Below are 15945 nucleotides of genomic sequence, written 5' to 3'. Positions count from 1 at the left end.
GGTTTCCTCCCACAGTCCAAAAACATACTGGGTAGGTTAATTGGTCATTGTATATTGTCCCGTGTGGTTAGGATTAATCAGAGTTCTTAGGGGTTGCTGGGGCAACTTGGCTCAAAGAGCCATAAGGGCCTACTCCATGCTGTATTGCTAAATAAGTAAGTAGGAAAGATCTGATAGAGACCAGAATATGCAAGTTCTGTTACCAATGAAGCATAATTGATAGCTCTTGCCTCCAACCTCCCCCTCCTGACTTCTCCTATCATTTTGGATCTCCTCCTTCCCCTCCCACTTTCAGTCTCTTACTAGCTCTTCTTTCAGTTGGTTCTGACGAAGGGTCTCGGCCCGAAACGTCGACTGTACCTCTTCCTAGAGATGCTGCCTGGCCTGCTGTGTTCACCAGCAACTTTTATGTGTGAAGCATAATTGATAAATTGGTTTGTTATTGTCACACCTACTGAGGTACAGTGAAAAACATGTCTTTCATACATTCTGTACAGATTATTACAGTAGTCCATTGAGGTATTGCAAGGAAAAACAATAACAGAATACAGAACGAAATTGCCATGTTACAGAGAAAGTGGTTTATTTGTCACAAATTTATTGAAACATACAGTGAAATGGGTTGTTTGCTTCAATGCCTAACAGAGTGCGAGGATGCACTGGGGTGGAGTTCGCGTGTGTTAGCATGTTCTGGTGCCAGCAGAGCATGCCCACAGTTTACTACCTGTATGTCCTTGGGATGTATGTGAAAGGAAACCAGAGCACTTGAGGAAATTCACACGGTCACATGCCGTTCCTCCTTTCACAGCTTCTCCATTCACATTCTACAGCCAGAGCTAAAGCAGAAGATGACACTCAATTACTTGCACAAAATATTATGCAGCTAAATGACAAGTATTCCCCATACTGAAATGCAGTTGCATTTCAAGTAATTTTAGCCATTGAATACTTTTCCCACTTGTGTATTATCTGTTACTTATTACTTTGTGCTTTTATCCATGGCATGCTTTTAAAATATTTGTGTGAAATTAAGCATTAGATTTGGTTTTTGAGTAGTTAAATACAGGAAGTCTGAACTAAAGATTTTCACAGGATTCCCATGAAGAAAATGTCTCCCTGGTCAAAAGTCCTTTATCAGCTGTGTAGATGTAGAATCTGTCATGTGAGGTGAGGGTTAGTCTGGTAGCTCAACAACACTCCATGCAGAAACAACAGATATGCCACACGCACAACACGCTGGGGAACTCAGCAGGTCAGGCAGCATCTGTGGAAATGAACAATCAATGTTTCGGGCAGGAACCCTTCGTCAGGACTGAAGAGGGAAGGGGCAGAGGCCCTATAAAGAAGGTGGAGGGAGGGTGGGAAGGAGAAGTCTGGTAGGTTCCAGGTGAAAAACCAGTAAGGGGAAAGATCACTCTACTGCCATGATGAAGCCAAATTCAGGTGATAGGCAGCTGGAGGAGGGGGTAGAGTGAAATTGGGATGGGGGAAGGGAGGGGGAGGGAATTACCGGAAGTTGGAGAATTCATTGTTCATGCCAAGGGGCTGGAGACTACCCAGACGGTATATGAGGTGTTGCTCCTCCAACCTGAGTTTGGCCTCATCATGGCAGCAGAGTGATCTTTCCCCTTACTGGTTTTCCACCTGGCACCTACCAGCCTTCTCCTTCCCACCCTCCCCCCATCTTCTTTATAGGGCCCCTGCCCCCTCCCTCTTCAGTCCTGACGAAGGGTCTCAGCCCGAAATGTTGACTGTTCGTTTCCACAGATGCTGCCCGACCTGCTGAGTTCCTCCAGCGTGTTGTGCATGTTGCTTTGACCTCAGCATCTGCAGAGTATTTTATGTAACAGATATGCCGTGCATATGGGTAAGTTTAAAATTATATGAAAACTAGAATTTGCAAGGAAACTGCTATTTGCAGTATAAGGGAGGAAACAGTAAAACAAAATGGTTTCAGTAGTAGCTCAAAACACACCCTTTTTCTCACTTGGCGCTTACCAATTTCCTTTGTGTATTTTGCGCTATATCGATTTGATCTCTTCTGTTTTCTCCTCCATGAAAGAACTGAGGTACAGAATGAGACCTTATATGCAGCACAGGCGGGGGAGATCATGTGGCTTGCATGGCTACTGCAAGGATGAAAAGTCTTAAATGGACAGAGTCCTGCAATTTTCCCCCGTTTGGGTGATGGCTTAATCATTTATATTTGGAGGATGAAGTATATTGAAAGAATGAAGAAGACCATACAGAAGGTAAGCTGTCTAACGTTACTTGCCTTAGTAAGGTCTTCAGCATTCTTCAAGTTATATTCTCTGCATGCCAAGCTCTTGCCCTATCCTCTCCTGTGTTACCAGTTATCAATCAAAATTGACTCTCTGCAATCTCCTCAAAAATTGAAGGCTTAATTTTAAGTCTTAAGCATTCTTACAAGTAGCCTCACCGTATGGTTTATAATCCTTTAGTAGATCATTTGTATGTAAAAGTCTAATCTCAGTAAAAGCTTTCAAATTTTATGTAAAACTAGCAGGGTAAGTGATTTACGCACTTGATTATTTTGCCTCAGGCTGTCTAAACACAAACTAATAGAGAAGAGGTCCTACCACAATGATGTCAGAATGGAACAACATTCAGAATGAATTTTTTTGTTATCATACTATCATCCTAACTAATGTTTGGACAATTAAGTGCATTACATAAATCAAGAATCATTTATAAACATGGTATTAATGTGCATTGTTATGACCTTTTAGTCATAATTCTGCCTTGTTCTACATGGTGTATTTGTTCTACTTTGACTTCATCAGCTAAAAAAAAACTTGCCTAACAAGAGCAATGAAACCATGAGAGAATGGAAAGAGCTGTATGCTTCATGCCTCCTGAAGTTGAAAGCCATGGTCTCCAAATTATCTGCTGTAAATTAAGTCTTGTCTGTCAATCTATAGTTGTAAATGGATATCTATTCTTTTGTACCACTGGGGTGCAAAGGGAATAACAAAGGAGCAGGCTATCAGCATTATCTTATGCATGGATTTTGATACTGCTCTGGTTGATTTGATGTTTAGCACATGGATTTTGGAATTTCTGTTCCTTTGTGGGGTTAGAAAATAGTCTAAAATGAGATATTTATTTTCTTTCCAAAGAGGCCAATCCGAACTTTTGCTAATGATGATCGTCATGTCATGGCAAAACATTCTGCAGTATACCCTTCCCAAGAAGAGCTTGAAGCTGTACAGAATATGGTTTCTACCGTGGAATGTGCACTGAAACACGTATCTGATTATTTGGATGAAAGTAATTTGCAGTCAGTTAATGTGGATGCAGATGAAGATGGAGCTGGAGATGCCAAGAAAAGTGATTCTTCAGAGAGCAACTCAAGGTTACTGCCTCTTACTTATTAAAGAATGATACAGTTTTTCTGTATGGATGTATTATGCTTGATTTTAGATAAATGTACAAATGTTCTTCGGATTTATTTGACTTTCTTCCATATCAAGTGTAGATTATTTGTTGGGAAGTTATACTTTCCACCTAGAAAATATGTTAAATATTTGGTTTAAGTAGGTTTTCTAAGCAGAATTGTAATGAAATTTCTTAATTCCGACAGCATCATGTTATAGCAGATTTTTAGACAAGTTCCATTATGTCCCTGAAATTAGAAAATCTTTTCCTAGGTCATAATTTTTCCAAATGTATCTTACAAACATATTGCTTGGAAATGTCTCCTAAATGTAGCTTTGGGAAATGAACTGTAGAAAGCAGAGTATGTTTAGAAAACAGAATATTTTGTTTCTATGTTTTCTTTAACAAGGTATAACAACTTTCACAGGAGCTTGGCCAGAAGGGTAGATCTTAAGAAACGTCATGATGGAGATTCTTAGGGAAAGAATTATAGACTTTGATAGTTGAAATCATGAAGGCCAATCATGGAATATCTAAAGCCAGGAATAATCAAGAGGCCAGAATTGGATGAGAACAAGTACAAGGGTTTTAGGTTTGTAGGTGATTACAAAAGTAGGTGATAGCAACCTTAATGAAGGTTTACAAAACAGTACAATTTAAAAATCAAGCCATTGCTTAATTGAGAGTCTGGATACAATGATACATTTGGTGGGCGGGTGCTGGATTTAGTTTGCATCAGTTCATTAAAGGTGGCAAACAAGTCGATAAGATTGTCCAGTCCTAGCCTTTATACAAAAAAGGATTGATTATACAGTGCTTTGTAAAAGTATTCAGCCCTCAACCCTTTGTTCACATTAATGAGTATTACAACCAGGGATTTTGATCAATTTAATTGAGAAGTTTTATTTGTGAATCACATATTCCTTGTTTTTCCACAGTAGATGCCAAAAAACAGGGAAAATTGTAAAGCATGAAAACTAAAAATTCAAAAACTGAGATGTCAGCAGTTCAAAAGTACTTATCTCCCTTTGCTCAGTATTTAGTTGAACCATCTCTTGCAGCTGTTACAGTCAGTAGTCTTTTTGGATAACTCTCAATTAGCTTTGCACAATGTAATGGAGCAAGATCTGCCCATTCCTCCCTGCAAAATTGCTCAAACTGTGCCAGGTTAGTTGGGGAGCGGTGATGGATGGCAATCTTGAGGTTTTGCCAGAAATGATCGATCAGTTAAGGTCAGGATGAGGCTTTTCATTCCAGAACGAAGAAGATGTCCTCCTTTTTCAAAGTAAGGGATTCCCTTCCTCTACAATCAATGTTGCCCTCAACCACATTGCTTTCATTTTGTGCAAGTTTGCTCTCACCCCATCCTCCTGCCACCCCACGAGGGTTAAGGTTCCTCTTGCCTTACCTACCACCCTACCAGCCTCCACATTCAGCACATAATTGTCTGTAACTTTCCAACAGGATCCCACCACCAAGCACATCTTCCCTCCATTCCACTTTCTGCTTTCCCCATGCGACTCCCTTGTCTATTCATCTCTCTTCTAGCACTTATCCTTGTAAGCGGAACAAGTGCTACACTTGCCCCTACACCTTCTTCCTCACTACCATTCAAGCCCCTAAACAGTCCTTCCAGGTGAGGCAACACTTCATCTGTGAGTCTATTACGGTCATCTACTGTATCTAGTGCTCCTGGTGTAGCCTCCTGTATATCGGTGAGACCCGACATAGATTGGGAGACCGCTTCGCCGTGCGACTATGCTCCATCCGCCAGAAAAAGTGGGATCTCTTAGTGGCCACCCATTTTAATTCCACTTCTCATTCCTATTCTGACATGTCAGTCTATGGCCTCTTCTACTGTCGCAAAGCGGCCACACCCAGGTTGGAGGTGCACACACCTTACGTTCCATCTAGGTTGTCGTCGTCGTGGTTATCCCTCGAGGTCGAGGATGATGGTCTTCATTCTGAAGAAGTGGCCCACAGAGTGAAGATGCCTGTGCGTGTATTTGTTTAATGTGTACTTGACGTTGCACTCCAAGAAGCACACGATACTTCACAAATCAACCAACTGATTCCAATGGCATGGAAGCCACGACGATTGGAGCTGATGGATTTGTTGCAGCCTTCATCCACCTTCACAACCTTTGAGTTCGAAGTAACTTCGTACGCTTGTTCCACCGTTGAGGTCTTGGCTGGATTGTTCTTTGTCAGGGACCTCACTTTTTACCTTACTGCCATGGGTGACCCTACCAGGAGCATAGCTCCAGACGGCATTGCTCTCGGGATCACAGGACCACACAAGCTTCTCCACCATGACAAGGTGACAATCCACGGAGATGTCCATCTAGGTAGTCTCTGATCGGATGGCATGAACATCGATTTCACGAACTTCTGGGGATGCTATTGTCTCCCCCCCCTTCACCACTCCCCATTCCCTTTTCCCTCTCTCACCTAATCTCCTTACTTGCCCACCAACCCCCTCTGGTGCTCCTCCGCCTTTTCTTTCTTCCATGGCCTTCTGTCCTCTCCCCTTTCTCCAGCCCTGTATATCATTCACCAATCAAATTCCCAGCTCTTTACCTCTCTCCCTCCCGGTTTCACTTTTCACCTTGTGTTTCTTCCTCCCCTCCCCTCATCTTCTAACTGTGACTCTTCATCTTTTTTTCTCTAGTCCTGGTGAAGTGCCTCGACCCAAAACATCGACTATTCTCTTTCCATAGATGGCCTGGCCTGCTGAGTTCCTCCAGCATTTTGTGTGTGTTGTTTGGATTGCCAACATCTGCATTTTTTTTTGCTTAAGGTTAGGACTCTGACTGGGACACTGAAGGACATCAATTTTCTTCATTTGAAGCCACTCCATGGTTGTTCTAGCAGTGTGCTTTACGTGATTGTCCTGCAGAAAGACAGACTTCCTCCTCAGTTTAAGCTTTCTGACAGACGCTAGAAGGTTTTTATCCAGGTTCTCTCTGTATTTAGCAGCATTCATTTTCCCATTAATCCTGACCAGATTTTCAGTCCCTGCTACTGAAAAGCATCCCCATAGCATGATGCTATCTTCACCATATTTTATAGTAGGAATTGTGTTACCTGTATGATTCGCAGTATTAGATTTACACCACACATACCGCTTAGTGTTGAGGCCAAAAAGTTCCACTTCTTTATAGCCTCTTGTAAGTGACACTTTGCAAAGTCTTGATGGACAAGGATATTCTGTTTTTTAAGCCCGGGCTTCCTCCTTGGCACTGTTCCATAAATACCCTTTTTGTGCAAAGCCTTAAAGTTTGTGGACCCATGGACTTCATCTTTAGTAGCAGCCACTGACTTCTGCAGCTCACTCAGAGTGACTGTTGGTGTCACAGTAGCCTCTCTTATAAGTGCTATTCTTCTCTGGTGACTAAGTTTAGAGGGGCAACCAGACACAGACAGTGTGGCTGTGGTTTCATGTTTTTTTCCCCGCTTTTTCACAATGGTCTGCACTGAACTCCGAGGTAAGCCCAGTGTCTTTGAGATGGTCTTGTACCCTTCCCCAGATATGTGCTTCTCTATTATAATTTCCTTGACTTGACTTGATTGCTCTTTTCTCTTAATTTTGGTTTTGTTTGTTGAAAATCTACCATATTATCAGGCCTTACAGAGAGAGGGAATATTTATTCAGATGATCCTCCAATTTTCTACATCAATAAATTGGGTGAGTTGGTAGGGTGTACAGTATTGCATCAAGGAAGATTGATGTAGTAATTACACAGGGGATGAATACTTTTTCAGCCTCACAATTATGATTTTTAATTCTTAATAAGTTGTTGACAGGTTTTGGAATTTTTCTTTTGATTTGATGTGATGCACAATATTTTTATAGATTAGCTCAAAAATTCTACTTCAATATATTTTTAATTTAGAAAATGAGACAGTAAAATGTAAAAATAATTGTGGGTGTTAATACTTTTTCAAGGCACTTTAAAAGCAAGGATGTAATAAATCACTTGTTTGATTCATCTCTGCGCACAACAATTTAGAATTATATGGTTATTGTAAAGATGCAGAAGCTGTTTACCAGAAGTTATCAGGTATGAACCATTCTCATAAGGGAATTGAGAAGAAGGTTTTAATAGTGCTATCACCAAAGTTATATGAATAATTGGGGGACAATCTCTTGGCATTAACAGTAGTTTCAATAATTAAAGGTCACACACAGATTTATTATCTGTGGTAAAAGATGCTTGTGAGAATATAGTGTTTTTTTTCATGAATGGAAAACCATTACCTGAAAAGATAGTAGAAACATATCAGTGAGAAATTCAATGGGAAACATTTGAAAAGCTGGAAGACTACTGAATATATTTAAAAACATCAAAAAATTATTACTCAAACAGGTTAAATGTTTGTGGAAGAATTGTACATGTACACTTCCTTCTTTGATACACACAAAAATCATGCAATCATTTTTTTAAACAGTGAACAGAGTGGCCGTGTCTTGTGCGGAGTGATGCGAATTGGATTGGTTGCAAAAGGTTTGCTAATAAAAGGAGACTTGGATTTGGAGCTGGTGTTGATGTGTAAAGAAAGACCAACTGAGAAGTTATTAAGTATAGTCTGTGACAATCTGCCATTACAAATTCAGGTGAGTTCAGAGGAATCTATCATGCTAGATAAGAAAAAAAGTGTACTTCTACAGCAATGAATTGGTGAATGTGTATACATAAAACACTGTGTTTTTAGGCTTGCAACTGATATTTCATTGACATAAGATGAGCATATGTAATTTTTTAAATTGTATCCAAACCCAGAACAATGAATGATGTATTTATTAAGTATAGACTGCAGCTTGGTTACTGTTTGATCCAGTACCATCTTTTCTTCTCTCAGAATGACTGGCAGAAACACCTTTCTGTTTCAGAATAGGTGAATTAATAGAATTTGTAGATGGGAGGAGATCCTGAGGGTACAGCTAAGGATACCTGAAAACTACTTTTGGGAATTCTAAACACAAGATTCTGTAGAAGCTGGAAATCCAGAGGAAAAAAATACAAAATGCTGGAGAAACTCAGCAGGGCAGGCAACATCTATGGAGAGGAGTGAACAGTTGCTGTTTCGGGTCAAAACATCAACTATTCACTCCTCTCCATAGATGCTGCCTCACCCGAGTTCCTCCAGCATGTTGTGTTTGCTTTGGGAATTATAGTTTATTTCCTGTGATGTTGGAAATAAAAAAAGATTTATTTATTTACCAACTTTAATAAACTCAGAATGTTCTGAAGCACTTCAGAGTTGATTATGTAGATTTGTAGTGTAGTGATTGTTATAATGAATGAAATGCGATAGACAATTTTTACCCAAGACTCTCCCACAAATAGCAAACTGATAATGACCAGGCACCAGAGAGAACTTCCTTGTTCTCTTCAAAATGGTGCCATGGGATCTGTTATGTGCAGCCAAGATTGTATTTGGAGCTGCACTTTATCATGTCCTGAAAGGCAGTGCCAATATAGATCTGTACTCAATTCTCCAGGGTGGGATTTGAAAACACAGTCTTCTGATTTAAACATTGATTGCTACTAGAACAGCGACAGAGTTGAGAACAGAATGGAAACCATACCAAGTACAAAGTAAATTTAGACCATAAGATATAGGAGCAGATTTAGGTCATTTGGCCCATCAATTCTGCTCCACCATTTCATTATGGCTGGTCCATTTCTCTCTCAGACCCAGTCTCCTGCCTTCTGCACATATTCCTTCATGCCCTGACTAATCAAGACTCTATTAACCTCCGCCTTAAATATACTCAATGACTTGGCCTCCACAGCTGCTTGTGACAACAAATTTCACAGATTCACCACTCTCTGTCTAAAGAAGTATTTATTATCAAAGTACATATATGTCACTATGTAACCTTGAGATTAATTTTCTTGTGTGCATTCACAGTAAATACATAGAAACAAAAAAAAGCAAAATAATAAATAAATAAGCAGTAAATATGAAGAAGATGAGGTGAAGAGTTCTTGAAAGTAAGTCCATAGGTTGTTGAAATAGTTCAATGTTGAGGTTGGTGACGCTGAGTGAAGTTATCTCCTCTGGTTCAAGAGCCTGATTGTTGAAGAGATATAACTGCTCCTGAACCTGGTGATGTGGATCCCAAGGCTCCTGTAGCTCCTTCCTGATGGTAGTAATGAGAAGGGAGCATGGCATAGATGGTGGGGGATGGGTCTCTGATGATAGATGTTGTTTTGCTGCAAGAGCACTCCTTATAGATGTGCTCAGTGGTGGGGGAGGGCTATACCTGTGGTGGAGAGGGCTGTATCCACTACTTTTTGTAGGTTTTTTCATTCATGTGCATTGGTGTTTCTATACCGGGCCATGATCCAACCAGTCAATATCCTCTCTGCCACATATCTATAGAAGTTTGTTAAATTATAATCTTGAGGTGAATGTGGGTTATAGGGCAGAATGCATACATAGCTGTAGCTTGATCAAGATTTTAAAATCATGTAGCCTGAGTATCCTTTAATATTGTTAAATTGTATGATGTGGCACCTTGAGAAACATTGTAGTATATTTGACAAAAAGCTGAAAAAAAATGCTAAAATGCTAGAGGTAGAAATCTGAAGTGAAAACAAAATGAATCAAGCTGAAACATTAACTGTTCTTTCTCACTGTACACTAAGCCTGCTTGACTTTCTGAGTATTTTGTGCTTTTATATAGTAGTATTGATGCGTAAAGGTTTTGGTGTAGTACACAAAGAATCGTCAACTTGATTAAATGATTCCTTGTAGTTCACTCTCTAGCTTTATGTTATAAAGGTACACTTCTTTGAGCTAATGCTGTTTGGGAGCACTTATGAGGTTACGACACTTGCTACTCCTGTATACAAATTAGTAGATCATTGGAAGATGGCAAGTAGACATGTTAAAAAAGACATATGGGTTACTGACCTTCATTACAGAAGTAGGGAGTTTATGCTTCAGCTTTATAAAACTAGTCAGAAGTCAGCTAGAGTATAGCTCTAGTATACAGTAAGTGTATGCTATTCAGGTTACTTGGGTATAGGAGTACAGGTCTCCCTTGCCATCCAAAGGTAGGGCATTCCTATGAAACGGTTCGTAAGCCGGAATGTCGTAAAGTGAAGAAGCAATTACCATTTGTTTATATGGGAAAAATCCGTGGGCGTTCACAGACCCAAAAAATAACCTACCAACTCATGCCAAATAACACATAAATCCTAAAATAACAGTAACATATAGTAAAAGCAGGAACAATATGATAAATACACAGCCTATATAAAGTAGAAATAGTTTTCTATAATCATTGCTGCACTGTTCTCCGTAGCAAAAATCTCACCAAGTGCTCTTGGCAGAAACACAGCGCAAGCGCTCTCGGCAGAAACAAATATGTTCAAGTTGAACAGTGCGTGACAGGGAATGAGGAAAGGTGCAGCTGACTCATCGTTTCCTCGCGGCCCGGTGGTTGGGGACCGCTGTGATAGTGTATAGAAGAGATTCACTAGGATGTTCCCTGGAATGAAGCATTTATTAGAAAAGACTGAAGAAACTAGGTCTGTTCTCCCTGGAGCAGAGGAGTTGAAGAGGGTGACGTTTATTTATTGGATTACAGCACAGGATACGCCCTTCTGACCATTTAAGGTACGCCACCCAGCAGCCTGCAGATTTAACCCTACCCTAATCACTGGACAATTTACAATGATCAGTTAACCTAAAACCCAGTACATATATGGACTGTGTGAGTAAACTGGAGCACTTGGAAAAAGCCCACATGCTTATGGCACGAGTGTACAAACATGCTGTTACGAGAATACACATAAAATTAAGATGTTTGCTGGCCTGGGCTAGCATCAGTGGCATCAGCAATTGGTCTGCCACCTGCCCTCAGGGGAAGGAGAGATAAGGAACAATGGAGCAGCGTCTGGAGATGTGTAATGAAGGGACGTGGGAGAGAGAGCTGTCTGGAGCGGCTCCCCCTTTGAACCCTGAACTCTTTGAAGTGATGGACAGGCGATACCCCAGCAGGGGGATAAAAAGGGACAGGTTCGCTAAGACAGGGACACACGCCACCCGAGGTAACGAGACCCTGGAAGTGGTGCGCCTCTCACGAGTGGGTGAGAAGTACCAGACAACGACAAGGGTGGAAGGGTACGATCAGCGGGAACCCGGTGTGTGTCCGCCCTTGCCTGGGTGCCGGGTTCACTGCAGAGGATCGACCGCATCTGGAGGAGGGGTCACAGTCGGTGACCTCAGGTGACATCACCAAGGACCCGCCCAAATGCTGTTTGTGAGCCATATCGCTGGTCTGTGAGTGAAGCTGTTCTGAATGATCAGTTGTTCCTATTCTATCTCTCTCTTCCCCCACGTTGTCCATCGCCATGGCAACGATTACTGCGAACTGAACTGGACTGAACTTTGAGTCATTTTGAAATTTGGTCATTTACCCCTAGACAACGATAGAGCTTGATTGATGCTGTTATCTTAATTCTGTGCACATGTGCGTTTATCATCGCTGAACTGTTGCATTTATTATCCTTTCGATTACTGTGTTGCTCGTTTCTTTAATAAAACTTTCTTAGTTCTAGTACTCCAGACTCCAACTGAGTGATCCATTTCTGCTGGTTTGGCAACCCAGTTACGGGGTACGTAACAATGCCTACAGAGGATGTCGGAATTAAACTGGAACTCTCAACGCCCTGAGCTGTAATAGCGTTGTGCTAACCACTACGCTACCATGGTGACACGATTAAGATATATAAAAGTTTGAGGGATATAGGAAGAGTGGACTACAGGAAATTCTCTCCGATATAAGAATAGATAAAATTAGAGGACTTAAGTTTAGGGTAAGGGAAAGAGATTTATGAGGGACCTCTTTTTTATCCAAAGAGTGCTAAATACCTAAAATACATTGCCAGAGAAAGTGGTTGAAGCTAGGTTACTGACAGAACTGAAGTGTCCAGATGTGCTCTTGATATGCTGTGAGATTCATGGCCACAGGTTGGCATGAATGAGTTGGGCTGAATGGCCTGTTTCCATATTTTGTGATTCTGGTTCAGTGAACCTGACTTAGAGTTGAGAGTATTTTGGTGAGGAGATGTAAGAAAACAGATTTGAACACAGTATGGATTGATGGCTGGGAAACCTTGTTCTATTGGAATATAAAAGACAGAGTGGTGCACTTTAAAGAGCAGCAAGTATAAAGTCAAAGTAAAAGCAAGGTTGCATCTGGGGGAACAGAAATGGAGTGAATGTGTCAGGCTGAAGACCCCTGATGAGAATTGGAAAAAAAGGGAATAAGTTAGTTTTAGAGTAACATATATACAGGTTTCCCCCGCCATCCAAAGGTAGAGCGTTCCTATGAAATGGTTCGTAAGCCGGAATATCGTAAAGTGAAGAAGCAATTACCATTTATTCATATAGGAAAAATTTGTGAGCGTTTGCAGACCCAAAAAATAACCTACCAAATCATGCCAAATAACACATAAAACCTAAAATAACAGTAACATATAGTAAAAGCAGGAATTATATGATAAATACACAGCCTATATAAAGTAGAAATAGTTTTCTACAATCATTGCTGCACTGTTCTCCGTAGCGAAAATCTCACGCAAGCGCTCTCGGCAGAAACACTCTCTCCAGTAACCTTTAAGCTATGAAGCTGCCAAATCATACCAATAACACATAAAAATACACAGCCTATATAAAGTAGAAATAATGTATGTACAGTGTAGTATCACTTACCAGAATCGGGAAACCAGTGCCGAGCACACTTATGATGGTGTGTTAGGCTAAGTTGTCGGAGGTTGGGGTGGTGCAGTGGTCCCCAACTTCCAGGCCACCGACCGATACCGATCCGCGAAGAATGCAGCGGGAGCCGGGACGCACCCAGCACAGCTTTAAGAAAAAAGCCGAAATAAACAAGCTAATTAATTAGGTGCCGCCCGGCGCGTAAATGTCAGCCCAGATCAGAGGTGACACAATCAGCAATCACCTCTGATCTGGGCCGACATTTACATGCCAGGCGGCACCTAATTAATTAACTTGTTTATTTCGGCTTTTTTCCTAAAGATGTGCTGGGTGCGTCCCGGCTACCGCTGCATTCTCCGCGGCAATGTATCAGTTCGCGGCCCAGGGGTTGGGATGGTGGGACACTGGGGTGTCATCTCATTGTCGTCTGTTTCCATAAGGGCAGGAAGGTTTCTGCAGAATTCCTGTTGTTTGCTTCTTTTATATCTGCCTGCCTCGATGTCAAAGATCGAGGTTCGTCGTCTGCTGTGGCTGATGTGGAAGGCTTGAAAAATGACGGTATGCTTGACTGCTTAGCCTCGCGCATTTTTCTATCATACAGTTCTTTGTAAGCACTCAAACTATCCTGCAAATATGCCCTAAACCTACGTGCCCTTTCAAAATTAAAGTCGTACTTTTCTGCAATCATTGCAGTTGCTTCACGTTCAGTTCCTGGATGACTTCACTGTCAGTCCATTCACTACTGCATTTGGTTTCGATTGTTATCCTTTCCTCTTCCAATTGCATCAGCTCTTCGTCTATCAGCTCTTGGTCATGGGATGCCAAAACCTCTTCAATATCATCTTCATCAACTTCCACAAGCCAAACTCACTTTGTCCTTCCTTCGTTCACCATGAACAAAACGCCTAATTATGTCTAGTTTTACGCTAAGTGTAACACCCTTACGAGCTCTTTTAGGCTTTTCCGATACCTTAGAACTCATCTTGCTAACGGCTGCTCACAGGCACGTGATTAAGCCATGCCGGCTAGAATGCAGTTCCAGGGGAGGAGCCTTTTATCGCGCGCTGCCTTTTTTCGTAACAGTGAAGACACCTTCTGTTAGCAAAAACAGCTAACTAAAGTAGGTCTTTCATAACAGTGAGGTTTTGTAAAGCGAACGTTCTAAAAGCGGGGGACACCTGTAAAATGCTGGAGGAACTGAGCAGGTCAGGGAGCATCAATAGAAAGGAATAAAGAGTCGATATTTCAGGACTGAGTTTTAGATTGCAGATTGGTTGGAGAAAGGATAGATGGAATATAGGTAGGGTGAGACCAAAGTTACTATGAAGATAAGCCTTGGATAAAGTATTCTAATTAACAGGCTAATGAGGGTAGTTAGAAAGAGAGAGAGCGAACATGAACAGAAGAGTATAATTGTGAACTGAGTGTGATTAGAGAGATCAGGAGAGAGATAACACAAACAAAGGAATGTATAGACTGCAAAATGCTGAACTCGGAAAAAATACCCTGTGCGACAAGCTGTGTGTGAGAAAAATACAACCAATATTACAGATAGACTTTCTACTACAGGTCTTGCCTGTTGTGATGCAAATAGAAAGCGAGTTACTTGAAATAGTTGAATTCAAAAGATAATATTTAGAAGGTTGGGGATAGCCAGATGGAGATGTGATGTTGTAGAGTCATAGAGTAATACAGCGTATAAGCAGGTCTTTTGACCTAACATGTCTATGCTGACCACAGCATCACCCCTGATAGTTCCAGTTGTTTGTGTTCAGCCCACAATCTTCCAGGCCCTCCTCTTCCATGTATCTATCCTCTTAAGTATTGTAATTGTACCCTTAAGCTTATGTTGGGGGTGTTCATTACAGCAGTGGTAGAGCACAATGGGCACGGGATAGAGAATTTGAGTGGTAATTGGTAGTATTTCAGGTCACTCTTGAAGACTAAACTCAAAAGTGCTGCACACATTAGCTTTTTCCACTTCCCAGCTTCTCAATTCATTCCTCTTTTCCCACCCCCTCCCCAAGCCCTACTGCCTTTCCACAAAACCATGAGACACGGGAGCAGAATTAGGCCATTTGGCCCATTGCGTTTGCTCTGACATTCCATCATGGCTGAATTATTATCCTTCTTGACCCCATTCTCCTGCCTTCTCCCGTAACATTGACAGCTTTACTAATCACTATCAATCTCCGCCTTAAGTATACCCAGTGTCTTGCTTAACATGGCTTCACCTATCAACTGCCAAATCATACTCCTCCCCCTCCCCCTACCTCTTTATTCTGACTTCTGCCTTTGCAGTCCTGATGAAGAGTCTCGGCTCAAAACACAGATGCTGCCTTATTTGCTGAGTTCCTCCAGCATTTTCTGTGTTTTCCAACATCTGCAGTCTCTTCTATGTCTCCGGTTGTTCAATCTGGTTTATCAGGGCCAATTCTCATCTCTATCCCAGTCCATGAAAATAGATTAAACGGCCACTTACATGGTCATATCTACTATTTGTAGTACCTGGCTGCGTGCATACTATAATTACCGCAGACACGAGGAAATCTGCAGATGCTGGAATTTCAAGCAACACACATAAAAGTTGCTGGTGAACGCAGCAGGCCAGGCAGCATCTCTAGGAAGAGGTACAGTCGACGTTTCGGGCCAAGACTCTTCGTCAGGACTAACTGAAAGAAGAGCTAGTAAGAGATAATTACCGCAGCAACTTTTTGCCTTTTCAGCACTAAATGGACCATTTAGCTCAATTTTATATGCCAGTGTTTGTGCATCAATTGAGACAGCTTTAATCATACGAACAGA

General features: G+C 41.4%; 1 protein-coding gene across 5 annotated transcripts in view; it reads left to right on the top strand.

Moving 5' to 3' along the window:
• strbp (spermatid perinuclear RNA binding protein) overlaps positions 1 to 15945 on the top strand; it is a 287597-nt gene that overhangs the window by 142279 nt on the left and 129373 nt on the right. For 4 of the 5 annotated variants that reach the window (XM_063073349.1, XM_063073347.1, XM_063073345.1 and 1 more), the window contains exons 3-5: positions 2063 to 2252; positions 3141 to 3376; positions 7852 to 8017. In XM_063073349.1, coding sequence (XP_062929419.1) covers positions 2214 to 2252; positions 3141 to 3376; positions 7852 to 8017 — 441 coding nt within the window. In that variant the 5' untranslated portion in view covers positions 2063 to 2213. The remainder of the gene's footprint in view (positions 1 to 2062; positions 2253 to 3140; positions 3377 to 7851; positions 8018 to 15945) is intronic. The other variant, XM_063073348.1, reaches the window with a different exon arrangement.

Source organism: Mobula hypostoma, chromosome 21 (genome assembly GCF_963921235.1).
Source record: "Mobula hypostoma chromosome 21, sMobHyp1.1, whole genome shotgun sequence".
Classification (NCBI taxonomy): domain Eukaryota; kingdom Metazoa; phylum Chordata; class Chondrichthyes; order Myliobatiformes; family Myliobatidae; genus Mobula; species Mobula hypostoma.
Note: the sequence above shows the minus strand (reverse complement) of the source record. Positions and strands in the feature narration are given on the sequence as shown.